The 24,245-nt window shown below is 37.7% G+C and overlaps 2 protein-coding genes across 2 annotated transcripts in view; one reads left to right on the top strand and one right to left on the bottom strand.

The window, feature by feature from the left end:
- Positions 1–24,245, top strand: part of FBXL13 (F-box and leucine rich repeat protein 13) — a 209,862-nt gene that overhangs the window by 137,093 nt on the left and 48,524 nt on the right. Inside the window, exons 13-17 of the mRNA XM_061166528.1 lie at positions 5,038–5,136; positions 5,670–5,787; positions 5,885–6,047; positions 12,407–12,526; positions 13,272–13,398. Coding sequence (XP_061022511.1) covers positions 5,038–5,136; positions 5,670–5,787; positions 5,885–6,047; positions 12,407–12,526; positions 13,272–13,398 — 627 coding nt within the window. The remainder of the gene's footprint in view (positions 1–5,037; positions 5,137–5,669; positions 5,788–5,884; positions 6,048–12,406; positions 12,527–13,271; positions 13,399–24,245) is intronic.
- The window catches only part of LRRC17 (leucine rich repeat containing 17), a 124,119-nt gene that overhangs the window by 52,686 nt on the left and 47,188 nt on the right, over positions 1–24,245 (bottom strand). The gene's annotated exons all lie outside the window — the stretch shown is intronic.

Below are 24,245 nucleotides of genomic sequence, written 5' to 3'. Positions count from 1 at the left end.
GTTGCAGAATGTTAATCAGAAGGAGTACTGGATTGCCCATCTGTGTTCTTGCTCTAGCAATCTGTAATCTGGAGAAAATCGATCAAGAGATCTGAGTCTCCATTTCCTCATCTCCTGGGGCTACCTCAGTCTATAGAAGTCTCAGCTCCTTAGAACAGCCTCTCTTCTTTTACTGTTCCTGCCTCCAGACATTTTGTAGTATGTCTTTTAAGTGTGAGCAGTCAGTTATGAGATCTTTCACAACATAGTATAATCACATATACCCTGTGAGAACTTTCACAGTGCTGAAAAACATGATTGGTCACAAAGCTACACAAGTTAAATAATAAAAATTAAGTTATACAGTCTAAATAATAAAATACAGGCTATACAAGTTAAATAATAATACTCATACACAAGCATTAAAAATGGAATTTTTGATTGGGAGTTTGGGATTAGGAGATGCAAACTAGTATACATAGGATGGATAAACAACATGGTCCTACTGTCCAGCACAAGGAACTATATTCAATATCCTGTAGTAAATTATAATGGAAAAGAACAGAAAATATATATATATCTGAATCACTTTGCTGTACAGCAGAAATTGACCCAGCATTGTAAATCAACTATATACTTCACTAAAATATTTTTTAAAATGGAATGTTTCCCCTACCGATTTCAAACTTTAACTTTCGGACACTCAGTTCGGTTCAGTCGCTCAGTCGTGTCTGACTCTTTGTGACCCCATGGATTGTAGCACGCCAGGGTTCCCTGTTCATCACCAACTCCTGGAGCTTGCTCAAACTCATGTCCACCGAGTTAGTGATGCCATCCAACCATCGCATCTTCTGTCATCCCCTTCTCCTCCTGCCTTCAATCTTTCCCAGCAACAGGGTCTTTTCCAGTGAGTCAGTTCTTCGCATCAGGTGGCCAAAATATTGGAGCTTCAGCATCAGTCCTTCCAATGAATATTCAGGACTGATTTCCTTTATGATTGCTTAAGCTCCTCAATTAAATATTTTGAATTAAAATTTTAAGACTTGAGACTTTGTGTTTTAACTTGAAAATATGGGGCAACAATAAGGTCTTAGGGCTTTCTTGTTAGTTGTGTATGATTCAAACAGTTAGTGGTGCCAGATGGGGTGGATGGTCTCAAAGATGCTGATCTGGATAAAAATGTGGCCAGGCAAGCTTAGATGATCAGCCAGGGCAAAGCAGGCAAGAGCAAAAAGAGCCTTAACCATGAGTCTAGGAAAAGTCAACGTCCAAAATATTCAAGGAAGCTGTGATGTTAATTTTAGTGTGTCTACTTGAATGGGCCATGGGTGCTCAGTTTTTTTGATAAATATTATTCTAGGCTTGTCCATGAGGGTGTTTCTGTATGAGATCAATATTTAAATCAGTGGACTGACTAAAGCAGATTGCCTTCCTCAATGTAGGTGGGTCTCATCTAATCTGTTGAGCATCTGAATAGAACAAAGAGGCTGAGAGGGAAAATATACTCTCTATGCCTGACTGTCTTCAAGCTAGAACATCAGTCTTTCCCTGACTTCAGACAATACCTTCAGCTCTCCTGGGTCTTCAGCTTACCAACTGCAGATCTTGGCACTTCGAAGCCTCTATTGTTGTTTCAGCCAGTTCCTTATAAGAACACTATCTATCTATTTATGTATGCATGTTTTTTCTTCCTTCCTTCCTTTCCATCTATTTGTCTGTCTGTCTATATATCTATCTACTTATCTCCTATTGGATCTGTTTTTCTGGGGAACCCAGACTAACACGGTAGCATTAGGATCCACATCCTAATGGGTGGTTGTGAGGATGACACAGACCAGTTATGTGAAAATATATTGGAGCTGAAGCTCTAATATTTTGGCCACCTGATGCAAAGAGCCAATTCATTGGAAAAGACCCTGATGCTGGGAAAGACTGAACATAAAAGGAGAAGAGGGCAGCAGAGGATAAGATGTTGGATAGCATTGCTGACTCAATGGGCATGAATCTGAGCAAATTCTGGGAGACAGTGAAGGACAGGGAAGCCTGGCATGCTGAAGTTCATGGAATTGCAGCGTTGGACATGTTTGAGTAACTGAACAACAATATGAAAACTGCCTTAAAAAGTACCTGGTAAACAATAAGTGTTACTTAAATGATAGCTATTATGAGCCCTACTGGGCTCCAAGAGCTCACCACAGCTTCTCATGGAACATTTTGGATACTATGATCAGAAACTTTCCCTTCCAGTCCATGACTAAGGAGTAGGGGTAAGAGGAATTCAACAGACGTTTTCCTGAGCTTTACCAGGAAGCCTTTGAAATCATCTAACAGGACACTTTTAGGCCAAATATCACCTAGAGGCTTGGCCTTTTAACAAGTTAAAAGGACCATGTCCTGGAGCAGAAGTCTTCAGTAGATACTCACTTTCAGCATGCATTAGATTTCTTTAGGTATGTGACTGCAAGCCTACTGTGTGAGGAAGAGGACTGAATTTCCTTCTTCTTTCCTTTTATTCAATTTTTTCTGATTACAGAAGAATTATATGCTCATTAAATAAGATTTTTAAAACATAAAAGTAACATAAAAGAAAATAAAAATCATAAGCTCAGCATCCAAAGATAAACAATATTTTGAAATGTTTCCAGTTTTTTGTCTGTCTGTGACACACATATTTTTAAAAACAACATTGAGATCATAATATATATGATTGCTATTCCTCTATCTCCCTCTCATATTGTGAAGATGATTTGGTACAAGACTTCCCCCTGATATTTGTTTTTGGAAAGAGTCTTACTTTCCCATTACTGAATCAGAGCATCATCTTATTGCCCATCCAAGACCATTTGTTAGGAAATGAAGTCTAAATAACAATGTTATTTTAAGATAACTCATAGGGAAATATATTTGATCTTTTGACCAGTAACTATTTTTTGAAAACTCTCTACCACTGTTGCTTCTATTAATGTAGATAATGATAGCTGAAAGAAGTCGACATACAAAGCTATAGTAATCCTAACAGTGTGGTACTGCCACAGGACAGACATGTAGAACTGAGAGTCCAGAAATCTATACTGTTATGGCCAACTGATTTCCAACACAGGTGCCAAGACCATGCAGTTGGGGAAAGAATATTCTCTTCAACAGCTGGTGCTGGACAACTGGATTATCCATGAAAAAAATGAAGTAGGTTCCCTACCTCATACTATATAAAAAAATTAACTGAAAATGGACCAATGACCTAAATATGAACTAAAATGAAAACACTTAGAAGAAAAAACTGAGAATAAATCTACATGATCTTCGATTTGGCAATGGATTATTAGATATGACATCAAAAGCATAAGCAACAAAAGAAAAAACTGAGAAAATGTACTTCATCAAAATAAAAAACTTGTGTATCAAAGGACATTATTAAAAAGTGAAAAGACAACCTAAAGAATGAACAAAATATTTCCAAGTCATATATCTAAGGGTCTAGAATCCAGAATATACAGGAACTCTTATAACTCAACAAATGACAAATGACCAATTAAAAAATAATCAAAGGACTTGAATAGACATATCCCTAAAGAAGACATTCAAACGACTAATAAGCATATGAAAAGATTTCAATCTCATTAGTCATTGGGCTTCCCTGGTAGCTCAGCTGGTAAAGAATCTGCCTGCAATGTAGGAGACCCCAGTTCAATTCCTGGGTCAGGAAGATCTGCTGGAAAAGGGATAAGCTACCCACTTCAGTATTCTTGGGCTTCCCTGGTGGAAGCCTAGCTGGTAAAAAATCTGCCTGCAATGCAGATGTCATCAGGGGGATGCAAATCAAAATTACAATGAGGTACTACTGCAAACTCAGGAAATTTTTTGAAAAAGCAAAATATGAAAAAATAAAAAAATAAGTTTTGGCAAAGATGTGGAGAAATTAGGACCCTTGTAGATTGCTGGTGAGAATGTAAAATAGTACAGCCACTGTAGAAAATATTTTGATGGTTCTTTAAAAAGTTAAAAGTAGAATTACCATATGATCTGGCAATCTCACTCCTAGGTGTATACCCAAAGGAATTTAAAACTGGTATTCAAACAAATAGATGTACATGTATGTTTACAGCAGCACTATTCAAAATGTCCAAAAGATCTAAAACAGATACGTGGATAAACAAAATGTGATACATCCATAAGATAGAATATTATTCAGCCATAAAAAGGAATAAGGTACTGACACATAACATATTGTGAACTTCAAAAACATCAGGGCAAGTGAAACAAACTAGACTCAAAATGACCACATACTGCATAATTCCACTTGTAAGAAATATTTACAATAGGTAAATCCAAAGAGACAGAAAACAGATTAGTGATTGCCAGGGGCTAGGGACGGTGTGTCGGAGAAGGCAATGGCACCCCACTCCAGTACTCTTGCCTGGAAAATCTCATGGATGGAGGAACCTGGTAGGCTGTAGTCCATGGGGTTGCTAAGAGTCAGACACGACTGAGCGACTTCCCTTTCACTTTTCACTTTCATGCATTGGAGAAGGAAATGGCAACCCACTCCAGTGTTCTTATCTGGAGAATCCCAGGGATGGGGGAGCCTGGTGGGCTTCCGTCTATGGGGTCGCACAGAGTCAGACACGACTGAAGCGACTTAGCAGCAGCAGCAGCAGCAGGGAAGGTGTGTATGGGGAGCAACTTCTTAATAAGTAAAAGGATTTTTTTTAGGGTGATAAATATGTTTTGAAACTACATAGAAGTTGTGACTACAAAATTATGATTAGTTAAGACACTTTAAGTGACTAATTTTATGTTATATGAATTTTACTTCAATACAAAATAGAATAACAAGTTAAATAGGCTTACCATGGTGATCATTTCACAAAACATACATATAAAAATTAAAATAAGGAAATCAAGATTAGAATATGTGTTTCCTTTTTATGTTTGCAACATGTTATTTTAAAACACAGTAGCAAAATCATAACACATCTTTGGTTATTATTATCTTTGGGTTTTATTAGAGGTGATGCTAATGGGTTCTCCCATCATTTTCACCAACTTTGTACAATTCAGATTTCAGTCCAAGGCTTCAGGAACATTGCAAACAGCTGCAGTGGGATAATGCACCTGACTATCAATGACATGCCGACTCTGACGGACAACTGTGTAAAAGTAGGTATTTGGAAACTACATTTTCTTCTCAGTCCCATTTGGTAGGCACATTTTCTAGTGGCTTGAATTACTGAAAAATATGAATGGGCTTTTCATTGCAATTGATGTTTATATAATTATGAAATTTATACACACATTTGAACATTTGAATCTTTAAATACCCTAAGAAACTTCATTTCACATTTAGGATATTTTTATTTCAATGATATTGCAATCAAATCTTACAAAATCATATGTAAGCTTAAGCATAAACCTTAAGTCTAGTTCTACATGTACTCATTTCTTTCAGCATTCCGTTGTCTCATGTTTTCCTATCTTTTGTAACACCATTTAGTTGATTCCTACGCATTACTCAAATGTAAATGTAGTAAAGTATATAGGAAAAAGTAAAAGTTACCATTTTCTTTGACAATAGGACAACTTAATAGTTAATGTGTCCATTTTTGAAAAGACAGAGAGAAAAAATAATCTCATGACTTTGATAAATGTGCTCTATATAACCTGATTAATCTTTTCTTTTTTTCTTTCTAAAGGCTTTAGTTGAAAAATGCCGTCGTATTTCATCAGTAGTTTTCATTGGTGCACCACATATTTCCGATAGTACTTTCAAAGCTCTTTCTGCTTGTGACATCAAAAAGATCCGATTTGAAGGTGTGAGATATTAAAAAGTAGTTTAGCATTAATTTTTACTTTTAATCTTGTGGTGATTCAAATACAATCCTTAACTTTTTCTTTTTTTTTTAAACAGGAAATAAAAGGATTACTGATGCATGCTTCAAACTTATAGACAAGAGTTATCCAAACATCAGGCACATTTACATGGTAGACTGCAAGGGAATAACAGATGGTAGCCTCAAATCACTCTCACCTTTGAAGCATCTCACTGTGTTGAACCTGGCAAACTGTGTAAGGTAAACAGTCATTCAGTCAAGAAACACTGATTATCTAGAATGTTCCAGGCTTCCTCAAGATGCTCATTGGTTAGTATAGTAAACATGAAAGTTAGGGATCTAAGTAGAGCTAAGTGCAGAGTTCTGTGGTAAAACAAAGGAGGGGCACCCAACCCAGACTAGTTATATGTGGGCACGGGGAGATTATCAGGGAATGCTCAGGATATGTGGAATCACAGGCTCTTGTAAGATTAAATGAAGTCACCAGAACATTTGTGGGCTACTTATCCTAGTGAAGGTTCTCACAGTTAGTTCAGTTAATAGGTCTTTTTCCCAAATGGACTTTCTGACTTGCCTATGAAGAACCAATCTTACTGAAGTGTTTCGTCTTGGGTACTAGTTAGATTTTTCCTCTGTGTATATCTGCTCACAGATGGCAAGTTCTTACTGAAACCCTTTTTTTTTCACCTGAGTTACAAATAGGCTTCTAACTTGGCATTCTCAGGTGGGCAAGGATCAAATTCTTGCTAAAATTTCTTCCCCAATTGATATCTCAGTCTCTTTCCTATGTAAATTTCTTAAAATATCATGGGGCCAGAAGATAACAAAATAGCATGTGATCTACAAAGAAACTGGTTAATAGTTTGGATAACATAAGACAAGTCAGAGTAATAAGCTACGCTAAACAAAATCTTAACCCATGGTCCCTATTATTAAAATAGGGAGGCACCGAGGGTTGGGAGGGAAGGCAAAGACAGGATTTGAAATGGGAAAAACCTGGATTAGGAAATAAAGCTTCTAGTTAACAGCCAATAAGGAACTGAGGCCTCCTACCAAGAGACATGTAAGTAAATTTAGAAGCAGATCCTCCACACTCAGTAAATTCTGCAGATGACTAAAGCCCCAGCTGATATCTTGTAGTTGCAAGCTCATGAACAAGCTGGCATCATAATGGAAGCACAATATGGAAGCTATTATACAACAGCTAATGGACTTCCCTGGTGGCTCAGCTGGTAAAGAACACACCTGCAGTACGGGAGACCTGGGTTCTATCCTTGGGTTGAGAAGATCCCCTGGTGGAGGGCATGGCAACCCATACCAGTATTCTTGCCTAGAGAATCCCCATGGACAGAGGAGGTTGGTGGGCTGCAGTCCATGCTCAGTCACTCACTCAGACATGACTGAGCAACTAAGAACATAACAGTTAATCCTATTTGTATTAAAATAAATAAAATTGAATTACACTCATATATTTCACTCAGGCTTCTGTAGGTTAATTAATTTTAAAAATAAATGGAGGTTTTTATGCTTCTAGCAGTATAGTTGGCAAAACACTTCAAAGGACTCCTCACTATTAATACAAACAATTTAGATTCTTGGTGAAACATACTTTCAATACATTGCTGAGCCTACAAAGAGTAACAGAAATATCCAGTTCATGATTCATCACCATCCTCTCAATGAGCAGACTCTCTGAGATGAAGAGTGAAGAGCAAGCAAACATAAACAGTGGGGCTGCTATTAGCATAAATGTTCATTTCAACATTGGCATTGAGAGAATCAATTTCAGTAAGACTCAAGATAGGGAAGCAGGATGAGACTTCTGCAGCGTTTGGACCCTTCAAAAGGGACAAAATAGTCTCAAGTAGATAGTACCCAAGCCCCTGGAATAAGTTATCTCCAAGCTTTTTTGAAGGAAAGCATCTTCTCTTTAAGCATCCAGGATTCCCATAGGTTAAAATCAAATAAATAGATGCTCACAATTAAAGACAAATTAAAAAAAAATGAAAAAAAAGACCATCAAACATATGAAGATGGGAGTCATCAAGTGTACAAAGATATGCAAAATAAAATTGAGCTGAGTAATTCAGATATTAGAAGAATCAGTCATAGAATATTAAGTAACTATGTATAAAATGTTTGAATAAATAGATAATGGAACCAGAAATATGAGCAGGCAACAACATAACTAGACTAGCCATGGAAGTAAAAGACATTTGCTCCTTGGAAGAAAAGCTATGACAAACCTACAGAACATATTGAAAAGCAGAGACATCACTTTGCCTACAAAGGTCCATATAATCAAAGCTATGGTTTTTCCAGTAGTCAGGTATGGATGTGAGAGTTTGACCATAAAGAAGGCTGAGTGCCGAAGAATTGATGCTTTTGAACTGTGGTACTATAGAAGACTCTCAAGAGTTCTTTGGACAGCAAGGAGATCAAACCAGTCAATCCTAAAGGAAATAAACCCTGAATATTTACTGGAAGGACTAATGCTGAAGCTGAAGCTCTAATACTTTGGCTACTTGATACAAAGAGCCAACTCTTTGGAAAAGACCCTGATGCTGGGAAAGATTGAGGGAAGGAGGAGAACGGGACAACAGAGGATGAGATGGTTGGATGGCATCACCGACTCAATGGACATGGGTTTGGGTGGACTCCGGGAGTTGGTAATGGACAGGGAGGCCTGGCATGCTGAGGTTCATGGGGTCGTAGAGAGTCATACACAACTGAGCAACTGAACTGAACTGACTGATAACAAAAGCTAGGGGAGGCTTAATATTAGAGTTTTAGATTAGATTTTTAAAAATTCATCTATAGAAGATACACTTAAAATAGGAAATTTGAGAATCAAAGTATATATTTTTCTCAACCACATACCAATCCTTCAAAAAATGGACTATGTATAAAGTTTTAAAGCAAGTCCTCACAACTTTTATATTACTGGTATCAACAAACTATATTCTCTTACTACAGTGCAATTAAATTAGGAATCAGTAATAGAAAGCTACATTTTAAAAATACTTATGATTTAAAATGAAAATTCCAGAGCATCAGAATCACCTGAATGAGCTGAATAAAACTATACATGCCCAAGCTCTATCCCAGAGCTACTGAGTCTGAATATCTAGGGATGGAATACCAACTAACATTTTTTTTAAAAAAAGCAACATGGGTGCTTTTGATGCACAGCCAGGTTTAGGACTAACTACATTAACCCATCAACTTGGCCATTATGTGAAAAAATCCTTTCTATTGATATTTATGCTTCATGGATTATCATATAAATTTATATATACATACATATAAACATAGATACACATCAGTGTGTGTGTGTGTGTGTGTGTATAAATGTGTGTTTTCAGGCTATTTTTTCTGTTTCAATCATTCATCTCTCTTCTATCTAATCTTGCAAAGTATTTTATCTATAAAAATGGGGAAAATAAAGAGTATATACTCAGGATTGTTGTGAGGATAAAATAAATCAATTCATATAATATGTTTAGAATAGTGTCTGGCACTTAATAAACACTCAATAAGTGTATCTATTATCATTATTATTATAGCTTAATAAATTCTTTACCATCTGAGCCACCAGGGAAGTCCATGAAATCAGAAGACAATTGCTTCTTGCCAGGAAAGTGATGACAAACCTAGACAGTTGTTGAAAAGCAGAGACATTACTATGCTGACAAAGGTCCATATAGTCAAGGCTATGGTCTTCCCAGTGGTCACATATGGTTGGGAGGGCTGGACCGTAAAGAAGGCAGAACGCCAAAGAATTGATGCCTTTGAATTGTGGTGCTGGGAAGACTCCTGAAAGTCCCTTGAACAGCAAGGAGAGCAAACCAGTCAATCTTAAGGGAGATCAACCCTGAATATTCACTGGAAGGACTGATGCCGAAGCTGAAGCTCCAGTACGGTGGTCATCTGATGTGAACAGATGACTCATTGGAAAAGTCCCTGATGCTGGGAAAGATTGAGGGCAGAAAGAGAAGCGGGCATCAGAGGATGAGATGGCTGGATGGCATCACCGATGCAATGAACATGAACTTGGGCAAACTCTGAGAGATGGTGAGGGATGGGGAAGCCTGGCATGCTGCAGTCCATGGCATTGCAAAGCGTCAGACAGGACTGGGTGACTGAACAACAGCAAAATATATTCTAATATCTAACAGACTGAAACTCTCTTCATGAGTTGTCTTCTTTTAAGTTATTAGATATTTTTGCCAGTTTATTGCTCCAAATGAATGTTGGAATAATTTTGTCGCATTTCAGAAAAAAATCCTATTGAGATATTAATTGAAATTATGTTAAATACATAAATTTTGGAAAGATATATAGTTTTATAACGCTTACTTGAGTTTCTCTTTCTTTGTCCAAGAATTATTTATTAAAAATGTATTCAGATATCTAAGTAGTTTATATCTAATTATAATTTTGTTACTAATTTTTAGTTTTATAACATCATGGTACAAACATGTGACTTCTGTCTTTTGGAGTCTTTATCTAGGGGTAAGGCTGATGGGAAGGTTGATGGTTAAGTTGTTTATCATGTTGAATATACTTTAATAGTCCATGAAACTTAAATTACATTAATTATATTTTTATGTCCCATTTTTGTCAAAAACCAAGTCTAATACAAAACTGTACTTTAGTTATGTTCTTTTTGAATTCCTAATTATTTTTCCTTCAATTTGTATTTATGCTATATTATGTCTGCATAAAGGGGCTTCCCTGCTAGTTTAAATGGTTAAGAATCTGCCTGTAATGCAGGAGACCTGGGTTCGATCCATGGGTCCAGAAGATCCCCTGAAGAAGGGAATGGCTACTCACTCCAGTATTCTTGCTTGGAGAATTCCATGGACAGAGGAGCCTGGCAGGCTTCAGTCCATGGTTTTGCAAAAAGTCACACATGACTAAGCGACTAACACTATATGTTGCATAAAAAGTTATGACTTGGATTTTTGTCCTCATAGTAGTATTTTTAAGAATTATTTGGTTAAAAGGTAATTTTTTAAAAGATTGTAGGATGACTTAGTTTTTTACAATTAGGCTTATGAATATACTTAATATTCAAAAATTTGTAATCCATATTCAAAGGCAACCAAAACTTAAAGTAATATTTGATTTACAATGACCATAAACATGACTTTGCCTCTGTGTGTGTGCTTAGTCACTGAGTCATGTTCGACTCTTTGTGACCTTATGGACTGTAGCCCGCCAGGCTCCTCTGTCCATGGGGATTCTCCAGGCAAGAATACTAGAGTGGATTGCCAAGCCCTCCTCCAGGGGATCTTCCTGATCCTGGAATCAAACCAGGGTCTCCTGCATTGCAGGAGGATTCTTTACCAGCTGAGCTACCCAGGAAGCCCAGAATTGCCTATAAATGTTCCAAAGCAAATAAATTGATTTAAAATGTTAAAAAAAATCAAATTACCAGAAAAAAATCAGACTGGCCTTGGATTTTTCCTCTGTAACAGAAAATACATTAAAAATTTATATTTTATTAATATTTTTTATACTGTTATATTTATATGTTTGGTATTTCTCTTGCAGGGAAGAAATCCAAGACCAATCTGATTTTTTTAAAATTTACTTTATTGACGTATAGTTGATTTACAATGTTGTGTTAATTTCTATGGATAGTAAGATTTTTTTTAACACATAACACATATATTTATAAATTGCTAGATCACACACACATATTTTAAATCGCCACATTATTACACCATTTCACTGTACATAATTTCATGGCAGGGAAGAATATGATCTCCAAATTCCACACCCATCCATATTCTCTTCTTTGGAGGTTAATCCTAATCAATATAAAACTACCCTGTTAGTCTTGTTTAATATTTTTACTAGCATAGTATTTTAACTGAATTGCCTTCCCTGTGTTAATTTTATTTAATTTGCCTAATACTACTTCAGAATTTTCTTCTTCTTGTCATTTTATTAAAAGTGTGTTTTTTGTTGACTATAATTTAGAGAATCATTTATAAATCAGGACTTATGGGAGGGGTGGCACTGACACAGGTTTCTCTGATTAATGACAGTGTGGGAAGGCTGAGGTCAAGGTCTTCTTACAGCATCAGGTTTTGTCTGCTTCAGAAAGGATCTATATGTAACTTACTGGGTTTTTTCTAGTCCAGCTAAACTGACCTGTACGTAGTGGAAATTCCTCTAAGATTTTGATAGTAGTTTGATTGTAAGTATTGGTTCTCCCTATCCTAAGTTTTGGTCTTTTTCTTTTGCAGGAGATTGCAACAGGCACTATTTAACATGATCAGATTTTTAACTTCAGGGAAGATACCTTGCAGGCCATCTGTTTTATTAATAGTCATGCCACCTAATTAAATGAACAAATGAACAGGAATAGCATTTTTATTAATACTTCCATTACTATCATTTATATATTTTCTATTAAAGTAAAAGCCAAATAACCAAATTTGGTTTACAAATGTGGACAAAATACCAGATATAGATATTACCTTGCTATTTTGGAATGTACTGGGTGTAGTAGCTCTTATTTTAATAGTACTGTACATATTTACACATAAAATCACATGTAGAACTTTCCTTATTCTTTCCTACAGAATTGGCGATATGGGACTAAAGCAATTTCTTGACGGTCCTGCAAGCACAAAGATAAGAGAATTAAACTTAAGTAACTGTACCCACCTGGGTGATGCCTCCATTGCAAAACTATCAGAACGGTACAATAAAACAATAATATTATATATAATATTAGTAGTTGTGTATCTGTTGATATGAGAGATCAGAGATAGACTTTTGAAGCCATTTGGAAAACATCAGGGATGCCTAGAAGCTGGTCTAATATTCAGTTAAACCAAGTAGGATATTGGAGTCATAGAGTGAATTAATATTTTCCTATCTCTGTTTATTACTAATTTCACCTTGGAGAAAGTTTGAGATGGAATCACTCAAGAAGTTATAAATAGCTATACCTGGGTGACTTATCTGTCCTTTTCAAGAACATTGTCTCTGTGTAAACCTTTAATTACTCCAGTGTATCCCAAGGGATATTCTAGTGGGTGAATTTATTCTTGAACCTCTTTACTTGTCAAAGGTCTTGTGTTCACCACAGGTGAAGTCCAGTTCTTGTAGTAAATGTGTAAGGAAAAGTGAGAGATTTAACTTTGTCCTTTTAGTGGTTATTCATCTTGGTATTTATATGAGTTTTTTTGCATGCATGTGATATTTTTTTCTTATCAGAAATTGCAAGATGAAATGAAATCACAGAAAAAATATTTCACTCAGCTGTGTAATGTCAATTATTTCCACTTTTAAGCTTACTATTAATATTAACATTATGATGAGAAAAATAAAATCCTTGTTTCAATAGCATTTGCTTTCCCCAGATAGTTTTTATGCAAAGAAATTGCTATTTGACAGGGTGATGAAAAGTTTAAAGTACTTTTTCATGCTACTTTCTTTCAGGTGCTATAATCTAACCTACTTGAGTTTACGAAATTGTGAACATCTGACTGACCTAGGAGTTGAATTTATTGCAAACATCTTTTCTTTGGTATCAGTTGATCTCTCTGGAACAGACATCTCTAATGAGGTAAAAGAAAAGGACTTCTATTGTTTTCTGTAACACAATCATTTTCCATTTTGTAAACAATGGAGAGAACAACAATTATTTGTTTCTTAAATTATTTGATTATAAAGGGTAAGTTTGGGAAAATTTTTTCTGGAATAGTGATGGTTGAGGTTATTTGTAAATCAATGGTTTTGTTTCTATTTCAAAAAAATGGCAAAATACAATATTTGCAGGAAAGTCCTGACAGATCAGACTGTTAGATCTGAAATTTGTTTCAACTATGGACATTTGCTCATTGTGAAGATATATTTTAGATGGCTTAAATATATTTTCTTTGTGGATTACACATTCCAAAAGACTACCTTAGTGCCTTTAGATCCAAGTCTTTAGTTCAAAACTGAAATCTAAAAATGGCCTCCTTAATAAACAATAAAAGTTTTTAAAAAATGAAAAAAAAGGGGGGGGGGGAATAAAAATGGCCTCTTCAAATCTATAAAAGGATATATTTTTAAGAAACTAATTTCCTGCAAGCTGCTGTAGCTACTCATTACAGTTGAAACACAGGTCACACCCATCCTATCATTCCAACACTGCTTCATTCAAAATGAAGATAAATCCAGAGATTTTCATGTTTCTGAGAGACTTTAATGGACTGCAGTTAGGTAATAAATATGCTGGCTTCTCTTGAAATCAGAGCATTAGGAGGGACAGAAGAAGACAACAGCTAGGATCTCCCCTCCATCCGCTTGCTAAATCCCTAGTCATCCCTCAATCTCAACAAATACCACTGTCTCTGAGGCCTTCTCTGAGAAGTCCTACCGTACAGGCAAACATAGCAACTTCTCTGTGTACATCTGCAGCCTCAGTGTATCCTTACCATGACCTCTTTCTCACCACATTACTGATACCTGTGTTATATGTCCATCTTTCCCCACACATTCAGTAGGCTCTTTTAAATAAAGAACTGTGTCTGTTTATTGGTACGGTTCTTTCTCTTTTTTATCTAAGAGTGAATTTAGATTTGGCCTCCATTCTGCTAGTTGGTCTCCTCTCCTCTTACTTGGAGTGTTGTTGGTGGTGGCAGTTTAGTTGCTAAGTCGTGTCTGACTCTTGCGACCCTATGGACTGTAGCCTGCCAGGCTCCTCTGTCCATGGGATTCTCCAGGCAAGAATACCGGAGTGATTTGTCATTTCCTTCTCCAGGGGATCTTCCCAACCCAGGAATCAAACCTGGGTCTCTGGCATTGCAGGCAGCTTCTTTACCAACTAAGGAGTATTGGAGTGTTGTCTAAATATAGAATGACATGGGGAGGTCAGGATAGTTACATGTAGTCAACTCATTATGGTGAAATCAAGCCTGGTCTTCTCAGTGCTGTCTTTTGTCCAAGGTGGAATCCCCTGAAGTGTCTGATGGCCCATCTGGTCTTTGGTTTCCTTCCAGGGAAATCCCAGATGCATATTCCCTGTCCCAGCTCCAAGGTCCCCTCAAGTTTTGGGGCTCCTTTGTCGTATGTGCCTTGTTCTGGGCCCCTCCAAGTCATCCTGAGGGGTGGGGACTCTATGAGGCCTTCTTAGGTCCACAGTCCCAGATATCCCCTGCAGACATTTTCCCACTTTTACATCTGTGTGTATTTATCCTCAGACCCATGCCTTACCCTTCTTACTCTCCTACAGAGTGGCTGACTTATGTCAGTTGATTCCAGCTGGGTTTGGTGCTTGTAAGGTATCTGTGAACAACAGGGGGGTCGGAAGCAGGGAGGGCCAGGGTTCTTGTCCACCTTTCCCTGCATTATTATTATCAGCTGCATTTCTTTTGTGATCTATTCCCTTTAGTCAGGATTGTTGTGGTTCCAGTTTCCCACATGACCTTGGACTTTGGGCTGTCAGAAACACCACCTCTTTCCATTGTCCTTCCAGCATAGGCATCGTACTGGCTTCCTGCTACTGCTAGTTTCAGGATTTTGTCCTTATTCCATTAGGCTCCTGAGGTGTCTAATACCTATTAGTCAATTTTCTTTCACGATTATATTTCCTCAGTTTTAAACAAGAGTTGTTTTTATTTTCCTCATTAGATTTTAGCTGGTACAATGATGAGCATAGGGAAACTCTGATCCCTTGTTGCTTTTCACAAGCATACCAGGGAAAGATAGGATGAGTTCTCATGTACTCTTATATTCCCAACCTATCAGGAGATAAAGTCCAGGGAGGTCTGGAAGTGGGCCCTGTATCCCAGCATCTTATCCTTTTGCTTCCCTCTGGCTCTCCCTTCCCCTCTACTTCCTCTAAGCTCCCCTCCTTCCTGAGCTGCTGTCTCCCTTCCCCTCCCCTTCCCCTTCTCTTCTCCTCTCCCCTCTTCTCTTCTTTGCTCCCTGTCTTTTCTCTTGGCATAGATTCTTTATCTAATCTGGGGGTGGAAGACATGTTCCAACTGATTACATGGTTTTTAAAAATGTCATGCTCCAAGTCTTTCAGGGTTTAGAATTTTAAGCTTACAAGTCCAGGATGTTTTTCTACTCTGCTGTTCTGTAAAAACTCTTCCCTGACACACAAGCAGAAGGCCCAGCTGTTGTCTGAAGGATCACAGGGTAACGAGACGGATCAAAACACATTATAAATTACATCAAAATATAATTCCACCACAGCACTCCTCACAAGCCTGAAGTATCTGGTGAACATTTGTTGAATTAACGAAAGGAGGTTTAGATGCTCTATCCTACTTTTTAGCATTTGCGAAAAACTCAGTTTTTATTTTCAAAGATCATATATTAAAATTTTTATCAACTGAGGATAAGTATAAAATTTAGGGATAGAGCCTCAAGTCCCATTCACTGTTTTTATTTTCTTGTTAAAAAAAAAAACAAAAAACCAATCTGAAAGAACACCTGTGGAGAAGAAAGTTAGTTGTTTTCTGCTAAAAGATGGAAAAATTAGTCTTCTGAAGGCTATTGTTTTCTTCCTTCAAGTCAGTTAAATTCTGACCTAGAAGGGAAATGACTGACAACACAAGGTCCAACAGCTCTGGAAGCTAACCTCAAACAGTCAAATTAAAATGAGTCAGCCCAGATGTCAAACTGGGCAGCTAACACCAGCCTGGACTATAGGTCTGATGAAATGCAAATATGACTACAGATTTAACACTTAGGATTTAAGCTCTGGAATGTTACAGATATTACCAGAGGTCAAATGTGACCATTTATACCTTTGGGAAAAAATAGATTATGTTTTCTAATAATTATGCTCACTCACAATTCTTTTCAATAGTGAGTTTTCAGTTTGAATCATACTATACATTTAGTTAACAAATATTTATTCTGACTACACTGTGCTCAGTGCTAAGGGTACTGGAATGAACCAAACAGACCCAGCCCCTCCTCCTAGCCCTTATATTCTAGTGGAAGACAGGTGTGGAACAATGGTTATACAACGAGATGGGTGCGGGAAACAAACAGAAGGGAAACTTAACCTGAATCAGTAAGAGAAGACCTTCTTTCACAAGAGAAGGAGAAGGGGTATGTGGTAAGTCACAGAAACAGCTTGCACAAAGATAAAGAGGTTGAAAGTATGGTGGCATTAAGGACATCTGCGCATTTGGATATAGCTTGATTGTGAGGAGAGTGGTAAGAGATGGATGTTTGACAGGTAGGCAGGGGCCAGGTCATGAGAGGCCCAGAAGCCACAGTGAGGAATTTGTCCTCTGCCTTGTTGGCAATAGAAGGACATTCAGTATTGTTAATTAGGCCATAAAATATTAAAACTGAAATTTTGAAAAGATCATTATCTGCTGGATAGACATGGGAATAATGCACTAGGGCATCTCTAGTGCCTCAGGCAGTAAAGAATCCACCTGTAATGCCAGAGACGTGGGTTCGATCCCTGGGCCAGGAAGATCCTCTGGAGAAGGAAGCTTGGCAGGCTATAGTCCAGGGGGTCACAAAGAGTCAGACATGCCTGAGCAACTAAGCATAAATGGTCAGTGACTGATTATAAAGCAGTAATCCGGGTGAAAAATTATGAGGGTCTGTATCAGGGCTAGAACCAGGGAGACAGTAGTAAGGCTGGCACAGCAGATTTGAGAGACATTTGAAGAAAGAATCAATGGGAACTAGAGACAGAATGAATATGGAGGTAAGGAAGAGAAGGAGAAAATCCAAGGATGATACCAGGTTTTTGGCTTGAGTGGCTGTATAAACGGTGGTATCCCTTACTGAGCTGTGCCCTTTCCACAGTGGGAGGAGAAGGATTGCTACAGGCTGGGGAAATAGGCATGCTTAGTTTGAGTCACCTGAAAGACAGCTTTACAGAGATGTAGAAGAGCTCTAGAAATAAGCAGGGAAATCAGTGAAATTTACTAGTTTGAAGGTAGACGAACTCTTTAAGGTTTCGTGGGTAATGGGCTTTTATGTCTGGAAAATCATGGAAGCTCATGAGGAAGTTAATCAGCAAAGAAAAAACTATAGATATTTAGAAATCAAGCAATATATTTAATTGAGAGAACTAATTTAAATGGGGACAGCAAGGAAGAGAACAGTTACTTCAAACTTTATACATTCCTTTTAATAATTTTACTGTCTTCATTCATTCCTTTTGGGAAAAATAGTGACTAATCTATTACATCATCCAAGAATCAAAGTTGTTTAGGAAGTTATCTAATAAACATATTTTACAGAAAGAAGAAGGATATTAATTTTCATCTTCCAATATAAAGAGAATAGGGTTTGTAAGTGAAGGAAATAGCTTACTAATGTGATGATATTTTATGGTATCTTTAAAAATCTTTAATTTTAGATAGCTTTTTCTTAATGTCTAATTCAGCAGGATGTTATTCATTCCCTATTGCCCCAGAGGATTGTTTGAATATAAGGTTATATTTCCAGTATATGGGAACAGGTTTTCTGCTAGTTAGGAGAATTATCATTTACTGAAGACCACAGGATCCCCAGTTAGGGCAGTTAAATCTGTTGCTTAGGTTGCCTTAGTCACCACCCATACTTGTTTAAAGGAAAAATGAGTCAGAGCTATGTTTCAGACATATGCTTAGACAGTGGTTTAAGAAGACTCTTTCATTTGCCTGATTTTCAAAATTTTTCACCATGAGCACTAGAAAAATGTTCACCCTAAGTGTCCATTGTGTAGGCCATCTCCTGGCATTCCTTCACGAGAACATAACACCCATGAGGCTGAGACTTAATTTTGTTCACTGCTGTTTTCCCAGAATCCTGAGGGTAGGAGATGCTTGATAAATATTCACTGAAGGAACTAACGCTGAGCCCTACAATACCAAATATGAGTAAGATTTGTTCCCTGCAGCCCAATTTGGAAGAGTAAATGTGACTCATTTAAATATGGTATGGCAGATGGAGTGATAGAGGATGCAGAGAAAGGGATCTATTAACTCAGCCAGTCTAACACGAAAGCATGCCTATGCTTGCTTATTCAGGGAACTTTATGCAGCTTAGTACTGCTAGAATATACTGTGAAAAGGCAAGGTTACCACCGGAATGTCACACTATGCCAAGGAGTCTGGACTTGAATCAATGGATGATGAAGTAGCACCTAGAAGGGGAATCACAGTCATGGTCAGTCTCCCATTTTAGATTATCTGGGTTATTCTGTTTGCTTGGGCTCCAAAACCATTGCAGATGGTGACTGCAGCCATGAAATTAAAAGACGCTTGCTCCTTGGAAAAAAAACTATGACAAACATAGACAGCATATTAAAAAGCAGAGACATCACTTTGTTGACAAAGGTCCACATAGTCAAAGTTGTATAGTTTTTCCAGTAGTCATGTATGGATGTCAGAGTTGTACCACAGAGAAGAATTAATGCTGAAGAATGAATGCTTTCGAACTGTGGTGCTGGAGAAGACTCTTGACAGTCCCTTGGACTGCAAGGAGATCAAACCAATAAATATGAAAGGAAATCAACCCTGAATATTCATCGGAAGGACTGATGCTAAAGCTGAAAAGCTCTAATACTTTGGCCACCTGATGCAAAGAGCCAACTCTTTGGAAAAGACCCTGTTGCTGGGAAAGACTGAGGGCAGGAGGAGAAGGGATAACAGAGGATGGGATGGTTGGATGGCATTACTGATACAATGGACATGAGTTTAAGCAAACTCTGGGAGAGAGTGAAGGACAGGGAAGCCTGGCATACTGCAGTCCATGAGGTCACAATGAGTCGGATACAACTTAGCAACTGAACAACAACAAATTCTCTGGGGGACAGATTGGAGGGGAAAGCAGTGGGAGTTATTTCAGAGTTAAAGAGATGAATTTTTTAACTAGGTCAGAGTAGTAGTGTGGAAAGAACACTGTCAAGACTACTTAGGAGGTAAAACTGAAAGAGTTTGGTGACTGACTAGATGGGGAAGATAAGGGCCTAGAGGTCGAGAGGATAAGAATGATTCCAAATCTGATTTTGGGTAGATGGAGGTCCTACCTCAAAGAAAGTTAGGTAATGCAGGAAAAGTAATAGGTTTTGAGGGAAAGGTGGTTTTGGTTTTATTAGAATGAGTTAGAGTATGTAGGATATTCAGGCCAAAGACTTGGGGGAGAGATCCTGAAGGAAGACTCAGATTTTTAGGAGTCATCAGCATGGAGGTTTGTATGTGGCAAAGATCCTGAGAGAGTGTAGGGAGTAAGGAGAAATGTGTACCTGGGAGGAACACAAGAAAACCAGTATTAAAGAGTGGGAAGAAGATGAATCCATGGAGTATACTAAAGAGAAGATGAAAAAGGTTTTTAAGATAACCAGAAGAGTGCAGTCATGTGTGGAATGTTGAGAGGATAATGCAGCAATGTCTAATAAAATAGAAATAAAATCATAGAAAGACCAAAGTTTTAAAGACATCTACCATTAATTAAACAGATCACTGCTGACTCCTCCATTATCATTCATGTCTCTGCTCCTCTAATTCCCTTTCTTCCAGCCCCACTGCCACTTTTTAGCTCCTGAAACAAGCCAAATTGTTTCCTACCTTGGGATATTTACACATACTGTACTTTCAGCTTTGAATGCTCCTCCTTCCATACTTGTGCCTGGGTGGGTAGATGCTGAGCAAGAAATCATGGATGTTTCTGACAATAGCTGCAACTTCCTAACATAAGCTAATAGTGTCTTTTAAGATATTTTGGATGTAATTTTATTTATAATAAACATTAGTCATGCTATCCATAATGACCAGATAATCACGCTCTCAGCATAGTTCATTTCAAGGCAATATCAATAGGTTTTATTTTATTGATGCATTCTTTTTTTTAAGAAAACATAAATCACATGGTGAGATTAACTTTTCTACATGTCTTTCTAAATAAGTTAGCATTCTTTAGTTCCTAGTATACCATATCTCATCTCTGCCACATTACAGCATAGTCTCCTAAAGGGATATTAGACTTTTAGAAGGCCTCATAGCAATAAAGGCTCTTGAATTGCTGGTAGCACCCAAATTATTTTCAAATTGAACTGTAAAAAAATAAATTAAGTAAGTAACCCTAATTGAATATTAACCAAACTGATGTTATGGATCACAACCTTCTCTAACTCAATGAAACTACAAGCCATGCCATGTGGGGCCACCCAAGATAGACAGGTCACGGTGGAGAATCTGACAAAACAAGGCCCAGTGGAGAACAGAATGGCAAACCACTTCAGCATTCTTGCCTTGAGAATCCCATGAACAGTATGAAAAGGCAAAAAGATATGACACTGAAAGATGAACTCCCCAAGTCAGTAGGTGCCCAATATGCTACTGGAGAAGTGCAGAGAAATAGCTCCAGGAAGAATGAAGAGGCTGAACCAGAAAGAAAACAACACCCAGTTGTGGATGGAAGTGGAAGACTGGTGATAGAAGTAAAGCCTGAAGCTGTAAAGAACAATATTGCATACAAAACTGGAATGTTAGGTCCATGTATCAAGGTAAATTAGAAATGGTCAAACAGGAGATGGCAAGAGTGAACATTGACATTTTAGGAATCAGTGAATTAAAATGGGCTGGAATGGGCGAATTTAATTCAGAAGACCATTATATCTACTACAGTGGGAAAGAATCCCTTAGAAGAAATGGAATAGCCCGCATAGTCAACATGAGTCTGAAATGCAGTACTTGGGTGCAATCTCAAACAACAGAATGGTCTCTGTTTGTTTCCAAGGCAAACCATTCAACATCACAGTAATCCAAGTCTATTCCCCAACCACTATTGCTGAAGAAGCTGAAGTTGAACAGTCCTATGATGACCTACAAGACCTTCTAGAACTAACACCAAAAGAAACATGTCCTTTTCATCATAGGGGACTGGAATGCAAAAGTAGGAAGTCAAGAGATACCTGGGGTAACAGGCATGTTTGGCCTTGGTGAACAAAATGAAGCAAGGCAAAGGCTAACAGATTTTCCCAAGAGAACACACTGGTCACAGCAACACTCTCTTCCAACAACACAAGAGAAGACTCTACACATAGACATCATCGATGGTCAATACCAAAATCAGGTTGATTATATTCTTTGCAGCCAAAGATGGAGAGGCTCTATACAGTCAGCAAAAACAAGACCAGGAGCTGACTGTGGCGCAGATCATGAACTCTTCATTGCCAAATTCAGACTTAAATTGAAGAAAGTAGGGAAAACCACTAGACCATTCAGGTATGACCTAAATCAAATCCCTTATGATTACACAGTGGAAGTGACAAATAGATTCAAGGGATTAGATCTGATAGACAGAATGCCTGAAGAACTACGGATGGGGATTCGTAACATTGAACAGAGGCGGTGATCAAAACTATCTCAAAGAAAAACAAATGCAAAAAGGCAAAATGGTTGCCTAAGGAGGCCTTATAAACAGCTATGAAAAGAAGAGAAGCAAAAGGCAAAGGAGAAAAGAAAAGATATATCCATCTAAATGCAGAGTTCCAAAGAATAGCAAGGAGAGATAAGAAAGCCTTCCTAAGTGAACAATGCAATGAAGTAGAGGAAAACAACAGAATGGGAAAGACTAGAGATCTCTTCAAGAAAATTAGATACACCAAGGGAACATTTCATGCAAAGATGAGCATAATAAAGGATAGGTATGGACCTAACAGAAGAGGAAGATATTAAGAAGAGGTGACAATAATACACAGAAGAACTATACGAAAAAGATCTTAAAAACCCAGATAATCATGATGGTGTGATCACTCACCTAGAGACAGACATCCTGGAGTGCAAAGTCAAGTGGGTCTTAAGAAGCATCACTATGGTCAGCCCTTGACACAGGGGTTTGTAAAAAAAAAAAAAGAAATTAAAAAAAAAAAAAAAGAAGCATCACTATGAACAAAGTAAGTGGAGGTGATGGAATTCCATCTTAACTATTTCAAAACCTAAAAGGTGATGGTGTGAAAGTGCTGCACTCAATATGCCAGCAAATTCAGAAAACTCAGCAGTGACCACAGGACTAGAAAAGGTCAGTTTTAATTCCAATCCCAAAGAAGGGCAGTGCCAAAGAATGTTCAAACGACCACACAATTGCCCTCATCTCACATGCTAGCAAAGTAATGCTCAAAAGTCCCCAAGCTAAGCTTCAATAGTAAGTGAACCCATGAACTTCCAGAGGTTAATGCTGGATTTAGAAGAGGCAGAGGAATCAAAGATGAAATTGCCAACATCTGTTGGATCATAGAAAAAGCAAGAGAATTCCAGAAAAACATCTACTTCTTCTTCATTGACTATGCTAAAGCCTTTGACTATGTAGATCACAACAAAGTGTGGAAAATTCTTCAAGAGATGGGAATATCAGACTACCTCCTGAGAAATCTGTATACAGGTCAAGAAGCAATAGTTAGAACTGGACATGGAACAATGGACTGGGTCCAAATTGGAAAGGAATATGTCAAGGCTGTATATTGTCACCTTGCTTATTTAACTTGTATGTAGAGTACATCAGGCAAAATGCCAGGCTGAATGAAGCACAAGCTGGAATCAAGATTGCCGGGAGAAATATCACCAACCTCAGATGTGCAGATGTCACCACTCTGCAGAAAGTGAAGAGGAAATATCCACTGTACTTTATAATGTCTCCAATAAAGCAATCAGTTCAATATATTTTTGAGTCACTCAATGTATTTTAATATTTTTTTCCATGCCTGCCTCCTTACAATATTGTAAGACTCTTCAGGGTAGAAGCTGGATTGTCCCATCTTTGGGATGCCCAGCATTACACCTAATGCATAAAAGTTGTGTAAAATATTTGATCAGTGAGTAGTGAGTAAGGGAATGAATGGATCTGGTACCATTTTCTTCCTCTAAACCAAACACAAGATTTTTCAAAATGCCACATCTTCTCAGCTATGATCTGAGCTGGAGTGGGCATGCTTACACCTGCACGTCTTAACCTGATGATATGCTTTCAAGAGACCACCCATCTGCATGGAACACAAACACAAATAAAGGCTGAGATTTAGTGCACCACAACTCCTAAAGCGGGAAGCACAGGAAATCACTTGAGATTTAAGAAACAGAAAGAATGGGAGTTAAAAGAAAGCAGAATAACTCAGAGATAAATGGATTTGCCTTGGATCAAAAAAAAACAAAAACAAAAACAAAAAAACACATAAGAAGTTTGCCCAATTGAACTTTTTCCTATTGAACTGGACATTTCCTTAGTCCATTCCAGGCCCCTCTTCACACCCAGTGGCCTTATATGAATCTGCTGGTCCCATCACTAGCAATAGTGGTTTTCCTCATAGAGCTTCCAGTCAATTTTCTCCATTTCCAGAAAAATGCCTACTAATATCATTGCAAAAAGAGAAGTGACCAACTTGAGCTTGTAACTTTCCTCCAGGAGAATCTTTGGTTGAAATAACTTTCCTTTCAACCTCCACCAGGTAGGAGGCAAGTAGAC

This window comes from Dama dama, chromosome 18 (assembly GCF_033118175.1).
Source record: "Dama dama isolate Ldn47 chromosome 18, ASM3311817v1, whole genome shotgun sequence".
NCBI classification, from domain to species: domain Eukaryota; kingdom Metazoa; phylum Chordata; class Mammalia; order Artiodactyla; family Cervidae; genus Dama; species Dama dama.
Note: the sequence above shows the minus strand (reverse complement) of the source record. Positions and strands in the feature narration are given on the sequence as shown.